The sequence below is a fragment of the Fusarium flagelliforme genome (genome assembly GCF_020744385.1).
Source record: "Fusarium flagelliforme strain FIESC 12 MPI-CAGE-AA-0113 chromosome Unknown B0J16scaffold_4, whole genome shotgun sequence".
NCBI classification, from domain to species: Eukaryota; Fungi; Ascomycota; class Sordariomycetes; order Hypocreales; family Nectriaceae; genus Fusarium; species Fusarium flagelliforme.
This window is the reverse complement of record NW_025763506.1, coordinates 1,357,786-1,379,779: the sequence shown is the minus strand read 5'-3', so window position 1 is coordinate 1,379,779 and position 21,994 is coordinate 1,357,786. Positions and strand designations below refer to the sequence as shown.

Here is a 21,994-nt window from a genome sequence, read left to right as displayed (position 1 = left end):
CATCGTAAACACTCTACTATCCTGAATGTTATGCTTTGTCTTACATCGAGAAGTCTATAAGCGTCCAATTTATACTGCCTCCACTCTCCCCAAAGTCTTGCGCGCCTGTCAATAATTCATTTAACCAGGCTGTCTCATTGATCGGCGAAGAAAATAATGTCAATCCAGGAAAGTCCCACTCAAACACGAATTGGTCAGGCACAAACGATTCGAGGTCGGTGTACCCATCTCGTCGCTCTTCCGTGGCATCGGTTTCTGTAGAGTCATTAGTGTCCAAATTAAGCCCTCTCTTGTATTTCTGAATGCTCTTCTTCAGAAGCTGGAGATACAAGACACTCGTATTCGATCGACTGTCGCCTTTGAGTCCACCAGCAACAGCAGTTTCTAGTTCATTGAGTAGAATACTTGCTTTAGCAACTAGGTCGTGCTGCGATTGCTGATCTTCGCCGTCTGGAAGAAGAGCTGATAGCTTGAGTAGAAGTAAACAGCAGAACGTATTCTTCGCCCAGACAAAGTCCATAGCATACCGAATACTTTTGAGGTAAAGTCGAGGTTCTTGGATGATAATGTCGAGATGCTGTTTTAGTGACGCCTTTGTCATGTCGAGGATGTTTTTCTGCGTTGGCGACATGACATTCACGTTCTCCACGCCTGCAGCTCGTACGGCGCGACAAAGAGCCATATTATCAGCCCAACATCGTTGAACGGATAGATTTGGCACGAACCATGGCATAGTTTGGTGATGTGGTTGAGAAATACGTATCCAGTCATGGAACCAGACATCGATATCAAGCTTGGCATCTCTAACCAAATCCATGATCTCACTATCGTTAAGGTTTGCCCGTTGAGGCAAGGACGCGTATATCTTGGCGCGAAGAACATTTAGTTCAACCTGAGCGAAGAGATAGTGATCCATGCCAGTAGAGAATGGACTTTGTAGAAGAATCCTACATCGTCGTGAAGCGCCTCGGAATTTGAACGTGGGTACACCCCCGGCATCGACGTGGAGGATGTAACTCAGGACCAGAAGATGAAGCCATACTCGCGCTTTTCTCATACGTGTATAGTTGTTCTCAAGTGTAGCGGGCTCTCCGTTGGATAATGTATCGCCCAAGACCGATTCGGCGACGAGTGTATCATATGCTTCAGTAAACTCAAGATCCATCGCCATGCGTGTCGCGATCGCTATCAAAATTGCCCTTTCACCAGCATAGCACGCCTGAACGAGTAAAGCTTGTACAGTCTCGAGATTGCCCGTCGATGGATTTGCAATAGCAGCGTTAAGCATACGCTGGGTCCTCAATGCAAGTGTACGCCATCTAGAATTTGTTCCGTTGAGAACACGACATCCTACTGAACAGATGGTAGTGAACAGCAAGTCACTTCTACTCCGAATCGCGGGAAGAGAGTCATATCGCGGATCGAAGACAGGAACATACCGATCGCAGCCTGAGAAGAAAGCGTTGAAGCATAACTCTGCTTCTTCAGTGCTGAGGTCGTCGTCGTTGAAGATATTTGCGGCAGCAGGAGTCTCGGTTTCGAAAGATGATCTTGGCCGTTTTTGTGGTCTTGGGAAGTGCGATGCTGTCTCCGGAGAGCTTGTACTTGTTGAAACTGCTAATTGAGATGGAATATTGGCGTAGCTGATGTTTGCTGGAGTGTCGAAGGCTTCTAAGGAATGGAATGGAAGTGATCTCTGGTTGTCGGGCGCATAGTCGTTGGGGAATGGCCGGGCTGTATGAGATGGCTCTGGTGGGAGTCGTGCCCTGAGCAACTGGATTTCTTTCTCGAGTTCCTCTATCTTCCTGCTCTCCCAATTAGTAAGTCATGTACTTCATTTACATCTAAATGGCAACGAACAATTCGTGAGGTTCTTTGGGCCGTTGGACAAAGTTACACGGTTTCTGAAGCTGCTGGCATCTAAAGGCTGTTAGTACACCATCCAGCCCAAAAGTATTGACATACATACCGCGAGCAAGGCCGTGAGCCATCGCATTTCACCTGAAATCGCCGTCAATACGTTCTCAGAGAACGCATGCGTCTTGTTACGTACCTTACTCTGCCGACATGAACCGCATGATGTCTACCCTGGGTTAGTCTCTATGCAACAAAGATGAAGCGGTGCCAATACCGGAATTCGCTTCTTACGAGCACGAGACGAAGACCCTTGTGCAGGTTCGGCAGTTGGTTGTCCGATAGTCGGGGAATCCGTCTCATTAGTTACCATGTTGACGGTGATAACAAAGAATGTCCGATGTTGATAATGCGGGGGATGAGACAACGGCTGTGAGTGCGGCTATTGGGAACAGACTTGATAGGGTCACGCGAACATATTGTGGAGTCTAATTGCTCTAGCCATGGCTAGGCCCAATTTCATCTTGGTGCGTTTTTCTTCCTACCAATTGGTTGTATGCAGTGATTCTGTGACATTATATGAGTCGTGGCATTTAGTATTCAGTAAACTGCGTTTGTAGCAAGGGATCGACAGTCTTGTAAAAGAAACAGGTCCTTGATAGCGTGAACATGCATTGTCGCTACCCCATGGGGACTGTCGGCTAGCGTTCGGACTTGGTCAATTTTGTCCGAACTCGGCTAACAACCCGGCAAGAAACCATCACGAGCTACGGACTTGACCACGATTTTCCGATGCCAACGTCGGACAATGCACACCAAGCCCGCCCAACACTTGTCAATGAGGCCATCTTCGAGAACAATTCCCCGCTAGACCTCAACATCATATAGATTTAAATAGAAGCGCTCCCCGCATTCATCATCATTCTGCATCTTCAGTCTCTATTCTCATTGACATATCTCCATCATGCCTCAACGCGAGCGTATCCCTACATACTGGGGCAAGGACCCCTCCACCAAAGACTCTTCCGCTCCTTCAGTCCATCTCAAGTGTAGCGACTCAAGTCTTCCCTTCGAATTCTCCTTCGAAGCTGTCCGACCTAATGTCTTCCGCACAACCTTCACATCTGCGACTCATCCTACCCCTCCTCATCCCAGTGTTCCCCGCGCTGAGACAAAATTGGATGGCGCTCAGCCCAATGTGACCTCTTCTGAGAAAGGCACCAAGATCCAGATTGGCGATGTCATTGCCAACGTCGATTACTCTGGGGAGACACCTCTTCTTTCAGTTGGCTTTGAAGGAAAAGATCCTATTCTTCAGGATCTCCCCAACAGGTCTTACACTATGAACGGCGATGGTGTTGCTCATTATACCATGTATAACCGCAAGACTTTCCATGCTGGTCTTGGAGAGAAGGCTGCGCCAATGGATCTCTCTGGTCGTCGATTCCAGCTATCTGCGACGGATAGTTTCGGATATGATGTCCACCGAACAGATCCTCTCTACAAGAACATCCCACTTCTGATCAACGCTACCCCTCAAGGCTGTGTCGCTATGTTCTCTACCAGCCACACCCGAGGCGAGTACTCTATCGGTTCTGAGATGGACGGTATGTGGGGTTTCTACAAGGTTTACCGTCAGGACTTTGGTGGTCTTGAGGAGTACATCATCACCGGCAAGACTCTGAAGGATATCGTTCAAACCTACGCTGAGCTGGCCGGTTATCCTCTTCTCGTGCCTCGTTGGGCCTTTGGATATCTGTCTGGTGGTATGAAGTACTCTATGCTCGACAGCCCACCTGCAGGCGAAGCTCTCATCGAGCTCGCACAGAAGATGAAGGATCACGACATCCCTTGCTCAGCATACCAAATGTCCTCCGGCTACACTGTGGCCGAGAAACCTCCCAAGAACAGACACGTCTTCACCTGGAACCACCACCGATTCCCTGACCCTGAGGACTGGATTAAGACCTACCACAAGATGGGTATGCGTCTCATCGCCAACGTGAAGCCTTACCTTACATCATCCCACCCCGAGTACGAGAAGCTGAAGGAAGCTGGTGGTCTGTTCGTTGACTCGCATACCAAGAAGCCCGCTGTCACGAAGCTCTGGAGCGCTGGTGGTGGTGAGCGAGATGATGGTGGACATATCGACTTCACTTCTGAGGCTGGTTACAACTGGTGGTACAATGGTATCAAGAAGCTTGCCGAGGAGGGTATCGATTGTATGTGGAACGACAACAACGAATACACAATTCCTGACGATGAGTGGGAATGTGCTCTCAACGTTGGCAAGGATAAGCTCAATGTCCCCGAAGGTCTCGAGAAGCGTCCTCAGGTCGGTCTTTGGGGTCGCAGCTTGCACACCGAACTCAACGGCAAGGCCTCGCACGATGCTCTCTTGGCTGTTCACCCCGATTCTCGACCCTTCGTCCTTACACGCAGTGCCACAGCTGGTACTCTCCGTTACGCATGCAGTTCATGGAGTGGTGACAACACTACTAGCTGGGATAGCATGCGAGGATCTACCGCATTGGGTCTTAATGCCGGTTTGTCTCTGATGCAGTGCTACGGACATGACATTGGCGGTTTCGAAGGTCCCCAGCCTGATCCGGAGCTGCTACTTCGATGGATTCAACTGGGCATCTACTCTCCCCGCTTCGCTATCAACTGTTTCAAGACTGGCAAGGATAACTCTGTCGGTGATGTTATTGAGCCCTGGATGCATCCTTCCATCACGCACCTTGTGCGCAAGACTATCAAACGTCGTTACGCTATGATTCCTTACATTTACTCACTCGCTCTTGAAAGCCACAAGACCGCTGCGCCTCCTCAGCGATGGGTCGGTTGGGGCTACGAGTCTGACCCCGAAGTGTGGAACCTTCTCGATGGAGAGGGGCAATACTGGTTCGGTGACTCCATGCTTATCGGATGTGTGTCCCAGCCTGGAGCCAGCAAAGCCAGGATCTACCTCCCCAAGGCATCTGAGGATGACGAGGGTTACTTGAACCTTAACGCGCCCTACCAATACCTCGAGGCTGGCCAGTGGGTCGATATCGATGCTGAATGGCACGGTGCCGGTATTGCTGTCATCGGCAAGGTCGGTCGCGCGATCCCCGTCGGTCGAGACGTCCAAGTTCTCTCTCCCGGCGAGAAGGAGAACGTCGCTGACCTTCCCCTCGACGATTACCGAGCTGTCGAGATCTTCCCCCCTCAGGAGGCGTCCAAGGGTGGCAAGTGGCACGAGACTACGTGGTATGAAGACGACGGTACATCAGTGGTTACCAAGAACAAGATCTCATCTTATGCTCTTTCTTACACTGCTACTGAGTCTGAGATCAAGGTCAAGTTCTCTCGGGATGAGAGCTCTGGCTTCGAGGCGCCTTGGAAGACACTTGTTGTTATTCTGCCGTCTGGTGATCTGAGGAAGGTTGTTAGCGAGGATGGAAAGGAGGTTAAGTCTCTGGGAGTTAATGATGAGGGTAAAATGCGATTCGAGCTTAAGTAGCTGTTTCTAAAAGCGTAATGATTGACTAGCCAATGAAGTTTTCACTGTTTCTCCTCACATCTTGTTGATACCAATTTTGCTCTGCGAATGTTATAGCAAGTATTAGAATGTCGTATTCAGATTGTGGCTAAGCAAGTCGGCGAAGCTTCGACTGGAATCAGTCTTCGATTAATCTTTCCAATTTTCCTAAGCAAGATGAAACCCATTCCCAGCCCTCTTCTCCAGCATGTGTTGATCAAATAAAATACCTCGAATCCGATGTTGAAAATACAATGGCCCCTGCTCCAGTTTAGGATGCATCTCCCCGTTGACGAAAACTCCTGCATTGAGGTTCTTTTGAGCATTGTTGCAAAGCCATTTATCCTCAGCGAGAATCCTCTTAAACATTTCATCAATCGTCTTGAAATCTTCATCGCTAGCGTCCTTGTGTCGATAAACCTCATATTCCATGGAGCAGTGACTGGCCGAAGTAGGGACGCAACGCATCAAGTAAAAGAAGTTGGGACTATTATGTCAGATCTTGAATCATGTGTGTCAGAGGTTCTACTTACGAGACGGTCATGCAAGCATTGGGAAAGTAATAGTTGCTCACTATCTTTAAGCCAGACTTTTCTGCCTCTGCGGTCGTGTTGGCGAAGTGCTCGATGTTACCACCCTTGGTATCGACTCGATAGGCTGAGAGGTCCGCTACAGCCGCGGCATCAGGATGAGCTGTTTTACAATGATAGCATTCGTTGTAGTTATCCGCTAGTGTCTTCCAGTTATAATCGCCGCTCATGCCCCACGTGTGGTCAAAGTGATAGTCCTCGAAGTTGAAGGATTCGTGTCTTGCCATATTGTCGATGTTTCTGAACTCGGCTGACCAGTCTTCAGGTCTCTTTGATGTATCAAGATTGACCCAGATGAATCCTTTGGCATCGACGCGAATATGGATAGGAGATAGCTCCTTGGTCAATTCATTGAAATCTTTGGGACTGTTAGGCCTCAGAGGTTTTGCAGAATGTCCATCTTCATTCTTACTGTGGAAGCCCTGAATGCTCCCCTGCTTGCTCTTGATTAGAAGGAAATGGAAACCAGCCTCTTGAAATTCCACACGGGAGCCGGTCTCAGGGAATCTGAGTTTGTGGCTAACAAGAATCCATTTCTTAGAGAAGATGGCTCGGCGCTCTAGCTCATAAATTTCATTAGACCTGTACCACGAGGAAGGCAAAGCTCGGGCTGTAGACTTGAGGTCCTGGACAAACTTGGACCCAGTCACATTCTGCGAACGAGATGATAGGAAGTACTTTATGAGCACAGGTATGAGTGTAGCTAGTCCTGCTAGAGTAAGGATGTAGGGAGTAATCGAAGACAAGACATGGAACGACATGTTGGTAAGGATACCTTGAGTAAGTGGGTATTCAATGGAGACCGTTTAGCTGCTTTTATCTTGAAGGCTTGGCTAGATACAATCTGAGCTGTGCTAATATTTCCAGCCACTGTCTCCAAGCCGTGGTCGGGAACGTTCCACGGAGAATCCGAACAGATCCCGCTGGTAAGCGGAGCCTCGGGAAGAATCCGTGTCGGTCCGCATCCGGTCTTCGGTCAACTACATCGTGACCCAATGCGATAACAAGTTCTATCTCTGGTTCCAAGCCACAGGTACGGCAATTTGGAAAGATCAACAGAGCTGTCTCATGTTTATCGCAAGTTGACGTCTTCTTGGCCGATAGGTGGGGAGTAAGACTTCGTAAACAACGTGGGACTCTATGAATCCTGATCTCAAGATCTTAGATGCTACATGTAAAGATTGTTAAACAGAAGGTATGGACATAACACTGAGCTTAGCTCTTACTCAATATCATGAATAGAGTCATGTCCCTCCGCATTTCAAGTTGAGGTCAGTGCCCAACTACCCAGTCCGTTTCAAGGACTAGCAAGATACACTCACTCTTGGCTCGATAACCCGGATGTTCCCATTGGTGCCCGTATCTCTCATCTGTTACCCCGCGTAATCTCTGTGGGGTACTGACTCTTAGTGCCTCCCTTTCCCCATTCTAAACTTGGAGGAGTACCAAGGGCGAAGATAGCCTTGGCTGTTAGTTTTCCGGTCTGTGATGTATAAGACAGAGATGGATCACGTCCAGTTTAGGACATAGAACTATTATCCACTCCTATTCATTCAATCGTTTCATGCATACTGACTCTGTCTCTATAATGTCGAACGTCCAGGATTCTACCCCGACTGGACCTGGGAAAGAGAGTCATTCCGAGAAGGGCATCCCTAGCCCAGACAATGCGTCCTACCATGTTGTTTCTCACCATGCAACTGTCAATGAACTCGGCAATGTTGTAGACCCTGTTCTCAACGCAAAGATCCATCTAGTCAATGAAGTATGTACAACCTCCAATCCTCCCCACAATACCCCCTGCTAACTCCTCAAGACAATCAACGAGATCGGATGGACAGGATTCCACCTAAAGCTATGCTGTCTTACAGGCTTCGGCTTCGCAGCAGATTCCCTAGTCGCCTTCCTTCAGAGCGTCGCAGCATCCCAAGCATATCTCGAGATCGGCAACGGTGGCTATCCAACTGGCTCTACAATGGCTCTCTATACTGGTCTTCTGTTCGGTGCTCTGTTCTGGGGTTTCAGCGCCGATGTAATCGGTCGTAAGATCGCCTTCAATACGACTCTGTTCATAGCAGCTATCGCTACAATCGTTGCAGGAGCAGGACCCAGCTGGGTTGGCTTTTGTGTCTTTGTCGCTTTTCTTGGCTTTGGTGCCGGTGGCAATCTCGTTCTGGATCCTACTGTTATGCTTGAGTTTGTTCCGGCGAAGCAGCAGTGGGTCATTACTGCTATGGCTGGGTGGTGGGGTATTGGGCAGGCGAGTGCTGGTTTCATTGCTTGGGGTTACTACTGTAAGTTGCACCGCCAGGTATCCCATCTCATGGAGAGCGAATAGCTAACAATTGTTTCGTGTAGCTCGACCTGAATGGTCATGCACCGCAGAGACCGAATGCACATGGCAGAACAACAAAGGCTGGAGACTCGTCATGTTTACAGGCGGCGCTTTGATGTTCCTCATGTCTGCTCTGCGAATCCTCATTATTCGACTACCCGAAACACCAAAGTTCTTGGTAACATCGGGCAAAGAGGAAGAGCTTGTGTCGATGCTTCAGAACCTCGCCAGCACCTACCATCGACCATGCTCTTTGACAGTTGATGCCCTCCGAGCTTGTGGCACCACAACTGAATCCGAGCAAAGCGGACGTCCTTCTGCCCTCAGTGGCCTGGGTAAGAGTCTTGTTGGACATGTCCGGGGTCTTTTTTCTACCAAGAAGCTGGCTTTGTCTACATCCCTCATCTGGCTTTCATGGACACTGATTGGTTTGGGGTATCCCCTCTTCTTCCTCTACCTGCCGTAAGTCCATTCATTCCTTACGCGCCTAAGGATTCTAGGCTAACATGAACAGATCTCTCCTTAGCAGCCGTCTCCCCGATTATGCGCCCTCATTCACCGAGACATGGCGCGATTACACCATCACCAACATCTGTGCCATCTTTGGTCCTCTAATCGCAGCTGGTCTGGCTGAAGTTCCGCTCCTCGGTCGCCGATACACCATGGCCATCGGAGCTATCATTACAGCCATCTTCTTCTTCTGTTACACCATCATCAAGACACCAGCTCAGAACCTGGCTATCAGCAGCTGTATCTGTACGTTCTACCTCTATCTTGATGCGCGTAGATTCTTGCTAATATTCTCCAGCGGTCTGTATCAACCTTTACTACGGTACACTCTATGCATACACTGCAGAAGTGTTCCCTTCTGCGCACCGAACCACTGGAAATGGAATTGCAGTTGGACTTAATCGAATTATGGGTTTGCTTTCGGCAGTGATCGCTGTCACTGCAGACACCGCCACTGTGACGCCTCTGTACATCTCGGCTGCGTTATTCCTTGTGATGGCTATCATCTCTGTTATTCTTCCCTTCGAGCCTTATGGACACAATGCTTCTTAGCTGGGAAGCATGTTGATTGTTGGTTTAGTTCCATATCGGGTCCTTGGAATATTATTTATTGTTCATAAACAAATTCTCCCAAGTACACACAAGTAATTGTAGATGAAATGAGTGATAGTTAGATCGCAAGAATAAGTCTTAGAACTGGTTCATGTCCCACCAATCCACATTCATATACAGACCCTCTCCCATAGGTCCCAGATTCTCCCAGGCGCCCCATGCAAGGTCATACGTAGTATTATGTTCACCCATCACTGTTTCGGAAGCCACAGCCATATTCTCAGCTCCTGGTTGGTCCATCTCCATCTGCGAGTCCGCCTCTCTTCTTTCCATCATCCACCGTGGAGGCGTGGCATACCGAGCTGTCGATTCTCGCATGTCGGCTGGGGGCGTATTCATCTCAGACCGTGAAACAGGTTCCTCGCCGCCACTACTGGTCCAGAATGTCTGACTATGAGCACTTTGATCTCTATAATTTGGGAACTGAGGAGCCGCCACGTCTAGGAGGAGCCATATAAGAGATGTTTTCACCGCCGCGGGGGAGCTTCTATTTTGTGTTGGTTCTGTTGACTCGATGAAGCGATCCAACGCATTTTCCTGGGATATGTCAGCAGGGTCATGAGTAGTAAATAACTGGACAAAGACGAACAATGGCTTTGCAAACAGGCCAACGGGTTGCCATCTGCTTGACAAGATTATGGCACAGCTCCAGATTTTCCACTGAAGACGCCTTCAACCTCGTGTCACTCGTCCGGGTCCAGTACAGATGCAATGTACTTGCAATAGCAGCTGCCTGCGCAAAGAACGGATCCGAAAAATGCAATCCCTTTTCGTTGGCCGTTCTTATTAATCTTGAAATCCAAGTGCAATGCCTCAAAGCTTTCTCGTAGGATGATCTCCAGAAAGTGTTGCCGCCTAATTTGTCCTTTGGTGTTTCTGCCATGGATGTATAGAGACAGGGATGGTTCAGCACGCAGTGGATAGCGTGGTAGGTTATCTGAACCCTGAGCCATGGGAGTAGTTCCAGGCGGTTGGAGTGCGCATCTTGAGGGGATACCGACGGAAATCTGACTGCGTTGTAGCTCAGGTGGACAGGCCAGCCCATCTCAACGTCGAGTAGTCGCGAATAAAGCTTCGTATAATCCGAGTCCGGCTGCCACGGGTATTTGGCCTCCCCTTGGACACATCTGGCCACGTAAAGCCTGACATCTGTCCAAAGACTACAAAGCTTCAGTGATTGAGACCATATACCGGCTAGTGTCTCGGTTCCTGCTGATCTAGGTACACGGATGCAATCCGCTAGCGGATCCCGAGCTTCAACGGATAATAACTGCGGTGAATTGATGTCTGGTGATAATGAAGGTAATAGAGTTGGAGCACTGCAGATGAAGCTTAAAAGTTGAATGTTCCAGAATAGCTTTGACTTTGCTTCAAGAGTTGAGTCTCGATCGGTGTCGGGTAACAGCTGAATCATGTTCTTTGCAATAGATATATTGAAGCCTGCAGTAGCAATATCTCCGACTAATCGTCTGTTAGTAATCTCTTTGTTGGAGTATGATACCTTTCTTACCGATAAAGTTATAGTAGGCCAGCAAACAGAGGGTTTGGCAACTGCGAATCGTCATACTCCCTTGAGCAATAGCAAGCATGACCCCCGTTCTGGCACTTTTGTAGTAAGTATCTGGACTTTCTAAGGGCTCTCCTCCAAAGTCAGAGGAATTATATGTGGTTAATAAGGCTAAAATGACAAACACTAGTCCATCGGAGCCATCTTGGGGAACCTCGTCAAATAGCCACAATGGTTGTCGGTGGATATTTCGATAGTATAACCCAACTACACGTGTCCCCAGATTATCCGATATAGGAGTTCTACACTGGTTCAGTATGCGTAAACGATGATGAGAGTGAAGACCTACGATAGTGGCTGTGATGCATGTCTCTGCGGTGTTGGGACAGAAAAGGACGGCGCGCGGATAATCCTTTCAGGAGTCGATGTAGTGTCTTGTATGGAGCCGGGGCTACGGATATACAGATTAGCAATAGTCCACAGTTCTCATCCTAACGGTACCTACGCAACCCTGCTAATGAGACTGTCCAGCTTATCTTCAAGTTGCTCGAGTCGACTTGTCTAGTATCCTCAGTCAAGTCATCGTCATCAAGTGCTTCGAGGTCCTTACCACAGTGGTATCTTGCTGGACTGCAGCATGGTCTTCTTGGAAGGAACAATGCTGACGAAGGCGGCTACACGTCGAACATCGCGGTCTTTCACCAGGACACCGTATTTTCTTGCGTCTTGTCATCACCCTTTAGCGGATTCTTTCCCAATGGATGATTGACATGGCATACCTGCAATTATCACAAGCTTGCGCTACGCGCCGATATTGTCGTGTTCTAGGAGCACTCATCGCTGTGTATACATAAACTAGGTACGCGTCGACAGTTGATGTCTGGAGGAAGGTCATCGCGTTTTTAAGCAAATGCGGGGTGTCGGGCGCTAAAGTTCAGCCCCATTTAGCAGTAATATTCCGTCCCGCACCACTGTAATTTTGCGACATCACGGGCACCAAATGTCCTATCTCCAGCTGTAGTGAATCGCATGCTATTAATTCTATTTGTTGTTTCTCTACAATAGAAAACGTCTAAATCCAATTCTATCTACAATTTACTTTCTGCCGCTACTCTGGGAATCCCAAAGTTGGAAATATCCTCCTTCGTAGCCCCATCAATGGCAAGTTCCGCAAGAACACGCCCAATAGCCGGCGCAAACTTGAACGCATGTCCACCACCAAGTCCAACAATAATATCAGGGTACTTCTTCAATGGGCTAATCACAAATTGACGATCAGGTGTAATGGCGTATTGGCACGTGATAGTTCGCAACGGCTCGCCCTTCTCTGGAATGAGGTTGCCCATGAAAGACGTTAGCTCATTAAAGAGCTCTGAAGAAGGGACGAATGTGCGGTTCTCGGGTGTCATAAAGTTGTTGGATGTGTCGCGGCCGGCTTTGATGGCGGGCTCACCGTACATGGGGAAGCCGTAATAATAGTGATCGCCGGCCCAGATCCAGACAGGGAACTTGGTCTCGTCGAAGGGCGTGAGATCGGCAGGTTTGTAGTATGTGACTTGCTCTTGCATAATTGTTAGGGGAATTTCTGAGCCAAGAGGTTTGAGGAGCTTATTTATCCAGGCATCGCACGCCAAGATGACTTTGTCAACCTGGAAGCTGCCCTGGGATGTCTCAATCGTCAAGCCCTTGCCATTCCCATTGGGAATGACCGCATCCACGCGCGTCTTTTCCTTCAATACTGCTCCATTGGCGCGAGCCTGATATTGCATCGCCGCGACTGACTTTGACGCATGGACAATGCCTGAATCAGCAGTATAAATTGTCTGAACACCCTCCGGAACATCAAAAGCTGGCCATCGTCTCTTGACTTCTTGTGCATCAAGCAACTCATACGGGATACCATTCGCATCCAAACTTCTCGTGAACTCCCCCGCACTCATACTCTTCTCAAACTCATTCAATTCGCTTTCATCAGCCGCAGTTTTGGGGAAGAAAACCACGCCACCAGTGATGGTCAGCATTTGAAGACCACTGCGACGTTCAAGCTCAGCCCAATCTTTGTAAGCCGCGCGAGCGAGAGCCACATAGTCTGGAGACCCGTAGGATGTTCTGACGATGCGAGATGTGTCATGGGATGAGCCGTAGACGTTGCCGAACTCGTATTGCTCGAAGCCAATGACGCTGGAGCCTTTGATGGCGGCTTGGTAGGCTGCAGCGCTGCCGAGGGCACCGAGGCCAACGACGGCAACGTTGAACTTATTATTTGACATTTTGAATATGTTGATGGGGATTTGAAGGTGATGCTACAGATTGCTACGATGATTCCTAGGAGCACTTTATAACAGAGTCAACGGCTAGTATAGATGGTTTCGCCCCACGTTACCTCTGTCCCCGCAGTCGCTTATCCAGTCTCATGATACTGCCCGAACCGGAGAGAAGGCCAATTCTTCCCCTCTCGACGCTAAATCCCCAAAGGCTAAGTTAGCCGACCGCGGTATCGCTCTTGTTGCTTGTTACCGCTGTCATGTAAGTGAAAGAATCCGTCCCCACACGGTATCTTGGGCGGATTCTCTCGGATTTCCCGCTCGCATACCGATCGCTTATCTCACCATGATAAGACAATCGGCCAAGAACACGATCCTATCTCAACAGCATGATAAAGGATAGATTATAGCATTATCATTTGACAAGGCGGGTCTACTTGAGTTATGGTAACATTGGCGTCGAGACATAGCAAAGGAAGGTAAAATACGGACATTGGCTTTAGTACAAGGTCTCACAAATATCACATCTGAACGGCAACAGTTTCGGAGGCATGCAGTAACAACTAATATCAATTCATTATCATTGAAATAAATGCCGAAAGCTATCATGCATGTACTAAATCATCAAACATGTTTCATAATCATATATCCAATACCATCCCATGTTACCAAGCATTCATCGTTCGGAAAGAGAGGGTATTTTAGTCGTAAGCGATACCGGAAGGTGTACCAGAAGAAAGCTTGTTATACTTTCCAGAGTTGGCGTTATCCATAAGAGTGTGGTCATGCTCCTTCTTTCGCTCGGTGAAAGGCTCAGACTCGCGTTGGGGTTGAGCGCCGGGCATGGACTGCTTATTGGAGAAGTCATTGCCAGAAGTGTTGCCCAAGCCGGAGGTGTTACCCATCATACCAGTGTTCTCGGTCATACCAGACTGGTTACCAAGACCAGTGTTCTGGCCCATACCAGTCATACCGGATTGGTTGCCGAAACCAGTGTTCTCGCCCATCTGGTTACCGAGACCAGTGCCGGTCATGCCAGACTGGGACTGGAAGCCACGGTTGTTATCACCAGTGTTAAACTGGTCGTTCTCGCGTCTGTGGTCACCAGCGTGGGAAGCGAGGGCACCAGCTCCAAGACCGGCAGCAGCACCAGTGGCAAGCCCAGCGCCTCGGTGGGAGTCTCGCTGCTCAGAGCCCGGGTTCATAGCAGATCGCTCACTTGAGTAAGCGTCCTGGGAGCCAGGGTTCATGGCAGAGCGTTCGCTGGAGTAGGGGTCCTGAGAGTTGAAGCCTCGGTTTGAGCCAAGGCCAGACTTCTCGTCATGGTCGCGACCAGCACGAGAAGCAAGGGCGCCAGCGCCGAGTCCCATACCTCGGTGGGAGTCCTGCTGCTCATATGACTGGGAGCCAGGGTTCATAGTGGAACGCTCACTAGAGTAGGGATCCTGAGATTGGAAGCCTTGGTTGGAGCCGAGACCAGAGCGCTCATTGCGGTCATGGTCGCGACCGGCATGGGAGGCCAGGCCAGCAGCACCAAGACCGGCAGCAGTGCCAGCGGCCATGCCAGTACCTCGGTGAGAGTCATGCTGCTGGTCGTAGTTGCGAGAAGAGGGGTTCATGGTAGAGCCCTCAGTGGGGTAGGAAGACTGGTTCTCGTAGCCACGGTTTGACTCGAGACCAGAGCGGTCGTCGCGGTCATGGTCACGGCCGGCACGAGAGGCCAAGCCAGCAGCACCAAGTCCAGCAGCAGTACCAGCAGCCAGGCCAGCACCACGGTGAGAATCGTGCTGCTGGTTCTGGCCCATGGGGTCCTTGTGAGAGAAGTTGGTGGGCTGGTTGGCCTGAGAGTCGTAACGCTCGTCAGCGACAGCGGGAGCACTCAAGCCCTGGACATGCTGGGAGCCAGACTGCTGGGAAGTAGCAGAGGGGTCATAGCTTTGGTTGTCAAAGCCAGAACCGCGCTGGTTGGCAGTACGGTCATCATCGCGACGACCATGGTGCGAAGCAAGAGCTCCAGCACCGAGACCAGCGGCAGCACCGCCGGCAGCACCAGTGGCAATGTTGCGACCGCGGTGAGAGTCGATGTCCTCCTGGCGATAAGGCATCTGGGGAGCTCCGCCAGAAGAGGGGTTGGTGCCCTGGGTGTTGTAGTCACGAGAGGAGTCGAGACCAGCGGCGGGGTACTTGGTAGTGTGCTGAGTAGCAGAAGGGTCCTGGTATCTGCTAGAAGTGTTGTCGCGACGGTTGTCATCGTCGTGTCGGTCCCTAGTAGCAGCGTAGGCACCTGCGGCACCGGCAGCGCCAGCAGCGCCTAGAGCAGGACCAGTCTTGGAGTGGTGGTGCTTGTCATTGTCGTAATCGCCGACACGCTCAGCGTCATCCTTATCCTTTCGGTGGAAGAGACCGCCAAGCTTGCTGTCCTTCTCCTTGTCATCCTTGACCTTCTCGTGGTGGTGGTGTTCCTTGTGTTCCTTGTGTTCCTTGGGCTCCTTGTGATCCTTGCCAAGAAGGGGGAATGCTCTCTGCTTGTGCTCCTCAGGCTGAGTCCTGTCGGTAGTCTGGTCATACTGTCTGGGCTCATCCTTGTCGTGGCGTCGCTCATTCAGCTTGTGAGCTCCGTAGGCTCCAGCACCAACAGCACCAGCACCGGCGAGTCCCTCCTTGTAGTGTGAGTCGGATGTTCTCTCGTCGGGACGTGTCTGATCACCAGGACGGCTGCCGTAGGGTTCTGTGTGGCCGAGGGTCTCATCACGGTCGCGTCGCTCGTTCAGCTTGTGGGCGCCATAAGCACCAGCACCAGCGGCGCCGGCGCCAGCAAGACCCTCCTTGTAATGGGAGCCGGATGTTCTTTCGTCGGGGCGCATTTGCTCACCGGGGCGGGCGGCATGAGGGTCTGTGTTCCTGGTGGAATCGTCGCGGTCGCGTCGGTTGAGGAAAGTGCCGCTCTCCAGAGTACTGCTAGGGTTGTGAGTAGCCTCTGTCGCGCCGGAGTGTACATCTCGGTGACGTCGGGCTTCGTCTTCAGGGCTACCGTGGCCAATCACGGAGTTGTGAACACCTCCTTGGCTGGGGAGGTCACCCCAGTAAGGGTGCTCCTCGGTAGATGGTGCAAGAGGATCCTTCTGTCCCATTGTGCTGGACTCGGTTGTTCGATCCAGAGCGTCATCTCGTCTACCACCGAGGGTATCGTCTCGTCTGCCACCAAGAGTATCGTCGCGTCGGTCGCCAAAAGACTCGTCGCGTCTCTCAGACATGTTCTCCTGGCCAGGCTTGTAGGAAGTACGGTCCTCAGAGCCGGTCATTCCGGCGCCTGAGTCCTTGTATCCATGACTGCGGGAAGCGTCCTTGTCGCTCTCTGTCCAACCGCGAGGATCGTCAGCCTTGTGAAGCTTGTTGTGCTCGTATTTCTTGGAGTATCCCTCTATGGTGTCGCTGGGCTCCATGTCTTCTGTGGGGAACGAACCTGGGGGATGAGGGGTAGCATCGTCGTTGGAACGGTCCTTGTGTAGAATCTCCTTGACTTTTTGTCCGAGGCCGCTCATTTTGGATGTCGGTAGGGATAGGAAGTTGAGATTGTGAGGTTTGGGTATAAAGAGTAGGAGAGATTAGGTCGTTGGGTATTATTTTGGTTGGTGATTATATTGGATAGAGATGTTCTGGCTGTGACACTCAATTGACGCTATCATAGCTTCATATACATATTGCTTCCCCAGCTCCCGCCTTGAAACAGGGACAGCTCAGTTCCCAACGTCGTCTACATCATCATGACCGCTCCGGGAACTAACAGATCGTGTGGGGTGCAGTCAAATCTGTGATTGACGTCCAGGTTTCCCGGCTTTGGTTGGTAGCATCCCTGTCGATCTTACTGTCTTGGGCTAAGGGCGACGCCGACTTCGTCATCCACATGCCCATCCGATTGTTCTCAACATCGGGAACCTACATTCAGCCCTGGGATTACGTCTGCCTTTTTTATTTCCCTGGATGACCTGGTCCAAAACAGCTGTCTTTTGCTGCACGACGAACGCGGATTGCATCATTGCGGCTGAAATGAGCCGTGGCTGGTCCGCCCAGGGCTGGGCGCGCGAAAACAAGATTGGAGCTGCTGCGTGTCTTTGCTGGAGCTTCCCAGTGGCTGGTGAGTCCTATTGGGCAATATGCGCAGTGTTCGCTCCTTTCCGCTGGGAGCAGATCGTTGTTGAGGTAATAGGTTTGACAGCCAACCGTGCTCGTAACAAGATGTAACATTGGATAGTTCAAGATTGCGTTATAATAACGTGATACCATGTTACCATGCACATAGTGGATATTCACGTGGCCTGAGGGATACCATGTACCCAGCTCAGGTCTTTGGACTGGAGCTACCCTACAGCTTCCGCGAATGCAAGCTCAAACGAAATAATGGTGCGTTAATTACTAGATTATTATGTCACTTACCCTCTTATTGTAAATTTTGACTCAATTTAGCCTATTATATTCATTTGATAAGTTTCTGAATTGTCTTCTGAGGGGATATAACCCGAAAGGTCTGCGTATTAACCTGGTAAAGAGATGGAAATCATGAAAGCATGCGCTTCGACCGTTCTACCTGTTACGACCACGGCTTAATTATAATTGGCTTAACGCTTCAAGTCGCCCCGCCAAGAACGCGTTAAGAGGTACGCGACTTCTAAAACTTGACAGGTACTTGACATTCCTACACTGGAAACAGCTGCTAAAAGTTGCGTTGGACAGATGATTGAGCAAGACAATAGAAGACCATGACTTTTTGAAAGATCGTGTGATCTTTGTCAACTCCACAACGCCCTCGGGAGAAATCTTTCGAAGTACTGCCATCCTGTGATGTCATGCCTCGTCGCGTATTCTCAAAAGGCAGACTGTGTGCTCGGAAATACCACGAAAATGCCATAACAGCAGCTATCGAGATCTTCAGCAAGACGCCGGAATAGAGATACTCCGGTGACTGCCTTTTCGTAAGCTTGTGGAAGCCGTATGCAATGGACATTATAGCATGAACAATTATGCATGGATAATTCACCTGACATAAGAATTATGCCATCCTTCATCACATTTCCGTTTCAAACCCGCCGCTCCGATCGACCAGCTGCAGACAAACATCCAACACACTCGTTGCACAGCCTAACAGCACAAATTCAATTGGCGGCCTAAAATAATTTGGCCAATCACTTGGAAGGGCGTTGATCCGTTTGGCGGCTTATGGCTGGCCTACGCGCGGCCTAATGTTCTTTTTATAGAAATTACAGCGAACAATCATGTGAATTTGGCGAAGACGATACGAGGTGGGTGGTCGAAAGATGTGGCACGAGCTGATAGACGGCTGATTATTTGTAGCACAAATATAGTTTTACTGCTGCTTTTTTTCTGTGGAAAGCTTGCTTTCACAATTTTCGATTGGTGCTGTTGTGAATTTACTCTTATCATGCGATCTTTGCTCACGATTACGGTTTTGATCTCGCACTGCTTACTTGCGACCGGGCATAGCAAGATGGGTGATGCGCAACCAGAGGCGAGTGCTTTATTTTACGACTCCGATGCATCCAAGCATGTGCGAAATCCGCACAAAGATCCACTGCAGAACATGCCACTAGCAGAACGTTGGCGACAATGGGTGCGACGACAAGATACCGAAACAGATAGCGATAATACGTCAACGGAAGAAAAATCAGAGACTCGTGAGAGTACAAGAGAAGAAGAAACAACAACCGAGGATGCGACTACAACTACAGAAGAAAGATCGTCAACAACAGACCAACCGTCATCAACAACTGAAGAATCCACGACAGAAGCATCATCCACCGATCAATCCACTTCGGCCTCAACAGCCTCATCCACCGAAACAACAAGCGACCCTACCACCACCCGCAGCAGCTTCACATCCCTAGAACAAGGCGCATCGTGCTACAGCACTCATACTACAACCAGTGTAGTATGTCACATCACCACCGCCGGCCGCACAGAAAGCCACTCATGCATCACCAACACAATGACATCCAGCACATGCGCCCCGGGCCTCTTCTGCGAGATTCATCCCGATTCTGGCGCGACGGTGTGTATGGCGCAGCACAATGAGATTGGTACGGAGGGAATCGTTGTGGCGTCGATTTTCGCAGCAGCCATCGCGGGCTGCATGGCTGTTCTGGTAGGGATGTGTGTAAGGGACAAGCGTGCGCAGAAGAAGTTTGAGAATTTGAAGAGGGTCAAAACTTTGAGGACAGCAAAGAGGGAGGAGCAGGCTAATCTTATGGCTGGAGGTCATATTTGAGGAACGCTTGTATGGCAAATGATTTGGAATCAAAGTAAAAAACCAACGGATAAACAGAACTACATGGCTACGAGAGTGATTTAATATGACACTATTTACAGACGAACAGGTCGAGGCCAGTCGGGATCTCGTGCCAACTCAACCTGTGCAAGATGAATCGCCTGGTCCTCAGCATCCTCAAAAGTCTGCACCCTTGCAGCTCCATTTGGCTTGAAGTACGGTCCATCAACCTCGCACTGCGTCTCGTTCGCAGCAGGCAAAGTTCCATTGTAGAGGAATCCCCGAACATGCTTGGCGAGACAAAGCGAGGGAACTGCGACAGAGCAGTGTCCGTAGCCCTTGACCTCAATGAGTCGCGAGTCTTCAAAGGCAGCGAGGGCGGTCCTGGCTGAGACGAGAGGGCATACGGGGTCGTAGGTCGTTGTCAGGATGAGAAGTGGATGTGCGGTCTCTACACCATTGCGAGGGACGTAGTTGTGCGTTCTGGGGACGCGCCATTGCTGCTTAGCAAAGAGCTGAACAATATCGTCGGGTGCGAAGAGGCTACGGTTGAATGTAGGCACAACGATATCCAAAAGGGATTCAAGATCCTGCGGCCAGTGCTTAGGACCTGAAATTCCATCGTTCAGCGAAACAAAGTAGAGCGCATCACTGTCATCTTCACCACCCAAGCCATAGTCCATCAAAGCTTGTGTCGCGTTGCCGCTGAGAAGCTGACTCATACGTTCAGCGAACACGTGCCACCTCTCGGGCTTGTACAAGACTGGGAACAGCGCCCCGAACCAGATTTTCTGGTAGTCTAGCAGACCGTACACACTGTTGTTGACATATACGTTCATGGGCTGCTTCTTGAGACCATTGGCGAAAGAGACGAATTTCTCTTTAAGGCCTTCCCAAGAGTCTGCCATTGAGGATAGTGGGCAAGCATCGCCAGACTTGGCACACTCCTTGAAAAGTCCATCCATGACATTCTCGGTATCGTTGAGGTCTTCTTCGTCGAGGCGGGACTCATACCAGAGAAATTGGTTAACAACCCCATCAATGATGACCCTGTGAGATCTCTCGGGGAACAGTGTAGCATAAGTCTGGCCAAGAAGGGTTCCGTAGCTAAAGCCCCAATAGTACATGTCCTTCTGACCAACAGCATCGAGGATACTATTCATATCGGCAGCTGTTTGCGGCGTGTTGATGTAATGTCCATGCTCGCCCATCGTATCCTCACAGGCTCTGACATAATTATGCGTCCAGGCGAAAACCTCGGCGCCGTCCTTGGTGATATCCGCATCATGCACAGATCCAAGCTGTTGGCGCGCCTCTTTGCTAGGATAACATGAAGCCGTTGGCGTCGAAGAGTTGATACCACGAGGATCAAATGTAAGGAGATGGAAGCCATCACCGACAATAGTGCTTAGCTGCTCACCCCGTCTGTGAATGAACTCAAACCCACTACCACCTGGTCCACCAGGGTTAAGCAGCAGATTAGGACTTCCATCCTTGCCGCGCATCCGCACAATGGGTATATTGAAAGTTTTGTTGCTGGCCCCCGGATTGAACTGGTCAATCGGCACGTCGATATCGCTGCACTCGAGAGTCCTGTTGCTGATCTCTCCACAAGGCTTCCATTGGATGTTCTCGCCCTCGTGCTGACGGTGGAGATGATGACGGTGTGAGCAGTGAGGGGCGAGCCAATGCCAGGCTGCGACGGTGAGAGCGCCCGCGCCAAAAAGCTTCCATTTGCTGATGCCTTTGCGTCGCGGTTGGGACCATTCGTCCTTGAAGGATCGCTTTTCGCTCATCTTGATAGGTTCGTTGATGGTGAGATGAGATGAGACGGATGGGAATGAGGAGAGTGAGCTATGGGCTAACTGTAAACACTGACGCGCCACACACGTGAGCACCCCTGTAAATTGCCAACGCGTGTGCTATTGGCGGCCATTACCGCCGTTTGCTGTGCAATTGAGGCGCAACCATCACTAAAACCTATCAAGATGGACGAAAAGCGATCCTTCGAGGATATGGAAGTGCCGGATCAATACTGCAGCCTTGCAGAATCATACGTTACTTACTACGTAATTAGCCCGAAAGAAGAAACGAGTACGAAATCCCAGGCGTTTCATTAGTGCTTAGAAGACCCAGTAACAACAACCGCTGGAGCAAAATGTCATAGAGTCTGTAGACACGGATCTTCAGCAGATGTACGAAAACCACGATTGACAAAATGCAGACACTTTTGTAATATTAATGCTATGATGAATTGCGCAATTTCTAATAGATTCTTTCCACTCGGTGGAAGATATACATTGAGAGCGGTCTAAGAAGTCGTCGTGGGATATGTCCTAATTGTATCAATAGTAGTGCCGAGCCTCCACCTCTACGGAGTAGTCCACCATAATCTCCAGTCTAGTCCCCGCGCACTTTGCCTAAATTTATAATGATCGCCGGCTAAGATCCAACAATGATACTACCATACGACCTGGTAATGCCGAGCATCCGGGGACCTATGGCCACTTACCTTGTTA

At 50.0% G+C, this 21,994-nt stretch overlaps 9 protein-coding genes across 9 annotated transcripts; 3 read left to right on the top strand and 6 right to left on the bottom strand.

Annotated features, from left to right (window-relative positions):
- Positions 1-11: 11 nt before the first annotated feature.
- On the bottom strand, positions 12-2,249 carry B0J16DRAFT_286640 (uncharacterized protein). Its single transcript, XM_046124111.1, has 5 exons — positions 2,132-2,249; positions 2,054-2,083; positions 1,970-2,001; positions 1,861-1,920; positions 12-1,805 (listed from the first exon to the last, which is right to left on the bottom strand). The coding sequence occupies exons 1-5, from the start codon at positions 2,225-2,227 to the stop codon at positions 41-43; spliced, it is 1,983 nt and encodes a 660-aa protein (XP_045982700.1). The 5' UTR covers positions 2,228-2,249; the 3' UTR covers positions 12-40.
- A 493-nt stretch (positions 2,250-2,742) lies between these two features.
- On the top strand, positions 2,743-5,472 carry B0J16DRAFT_286636 (glycosyl hydrolases family 31-domain-containing protein). The gene has a single exon (XM_046124110.1). The coding sequence runs from the start codon at positions 2,819-2,821 to the stop codon at positions 5,357-5,359; it is 2,541 nt and encodes an 846-aa protein (XP_045982699.1). The 5' UTR covers positions 2,743-2,818; the 3' UTR covers positions 5,360-5,472.
- Positions 5,473-5,545: 73 nt separating this feature from the next.
- On the bottom strand, positions 5,546-6,728 carry B0J16DRAFT_384127 (ring hydroxylating alpha subunit-domain-containing protein; the record flags this gene model as incomplete). Its single annotated transcript, XM_046131391.1, has 2 exons — positions 5,546-5,864; positions 5,911-6,728. 2 exons carry the CDS (start codon positions 6,726-6,728, stop codon positions 5,546-5,548), a joined length of 1,137 nt encoding a protein of 378 aa, XP_045982698.1.
- Positions 6,729-7,555: 827 nt separating this feature from the next.
- On the top strand, positions 7,556-9,364 carry B0J16DRAFT_398718 (major facilitator superfamily domain-containing protein; the record flags this gene model as incomplete). The annotated part of the gene is made up of 5 exons (XM_046132410.1): positions 7,556-7,732; positions 7,784-8,261; positions 8,326-8,764; positions 8,817-9,058; positions 9,111-9,364. 5 exons carry the CDS (start codon positions 7,556-7,558, stop codon positions 9,362-9,364), a joined length of 1,590 nt encoding a protein of 529 aa, XP_045982697.1.
- Positions 9,264-11,807, bottom strand: B0J16DRAFT_286633 (uncharacterized protein). Its single transcript, XM_046124109.1, has 7 exons — positions 11,711-11,807; positions 11,542-11,656; positions 11,437-11,492; positions 11,281-11,382; positions 10,935-11,233; positions 10,014-10,885; positions 9,264-9,961 (listed from the first exon to the last, which is right to left on the bottom strand). The coding sequence occupies exons 1-7, from the start codon at positions 11,767-11,769 to the stop codon at positions 9,503-9,505; spliced, it is 1,962 nt and encodes a 653-aa protein (XP_045982696.1). The 5' UTR covers positions 11,770-11,807; the 3' UTR covers positions 9,264-9,502.
- A 196-nt stretch (positions 11,808-12,003) lies between these two features.
- B0J16DRAFT_340841 (FAD dependent oxidoreductase) lies at positions 12,004-13,235 on the bottom strand. Its single transcript, XM_046127750.1, has one exon. The coding sequence runs from the start codon at positions 13,199-13,201 to the stop codon at positions 12,020-12,022; it is 1,182 nt and encodes a 393-aa protein (XP_045982695.1). The 5' UTR covers positions 13,202-13,235; the 3' UTR covers positions 12,004-12,019.
- A 518-nt stretch (positions 13,236-13,753) lies between these two features.
- On the bottom strand, positions 13,754-16,837 carry B0J16DRAFT_340839 (uncharacterized protein). The gene has a single exon (XM_046127749.1). The coding sequence runs from the start codon at positions 16,735-16,737 to the stop codon at positions 13,897-13,899; it is 2,841 nt and encodes a 946-aa protein (XP_045982694.1). The 5' UTR covers positions 16,738-16,837; the 3' UTR covers positions 13,754-13,896.
- A 1,717-nt stretch (positions 16,838-18,554) lies between these two features.
- On the top strand, positions 18,555-19,523 carry B0J16DRAFT_124314 (uncharacterized protein). Its single transcript, XM_046121659.1, has one exon. The coding sequence runs from the start codon at positions 18,633-18,635 to the stop codon at positions 19,473-19,475; it is 843 nt and encodes a 280-aa protein (XP_045982693.1). The 5' UTR covers positions 18,555-18,632; the 3' UTR covers positions 19,476-19,523.
- On the bottom strand, positions 19,427-21,681 carry B0J16DRAFT_124297 (Alpha/Beta hydrolase protein). The gene has a single exon (XM_046121658.1). It carries the CDS (start codon positions 21,269-21,271, stop codon positions 19,571-19,573), a length of 1,701 nt encoding a protein of 566 aa, XP_045982692.1. The 5' UTR covers positions 21,272-21,681; the 3' UTR covers positions 19,427-19,570.
- Between the last annotated feature and the right edge of the window lie 313 nt (positions 21,682-21,994).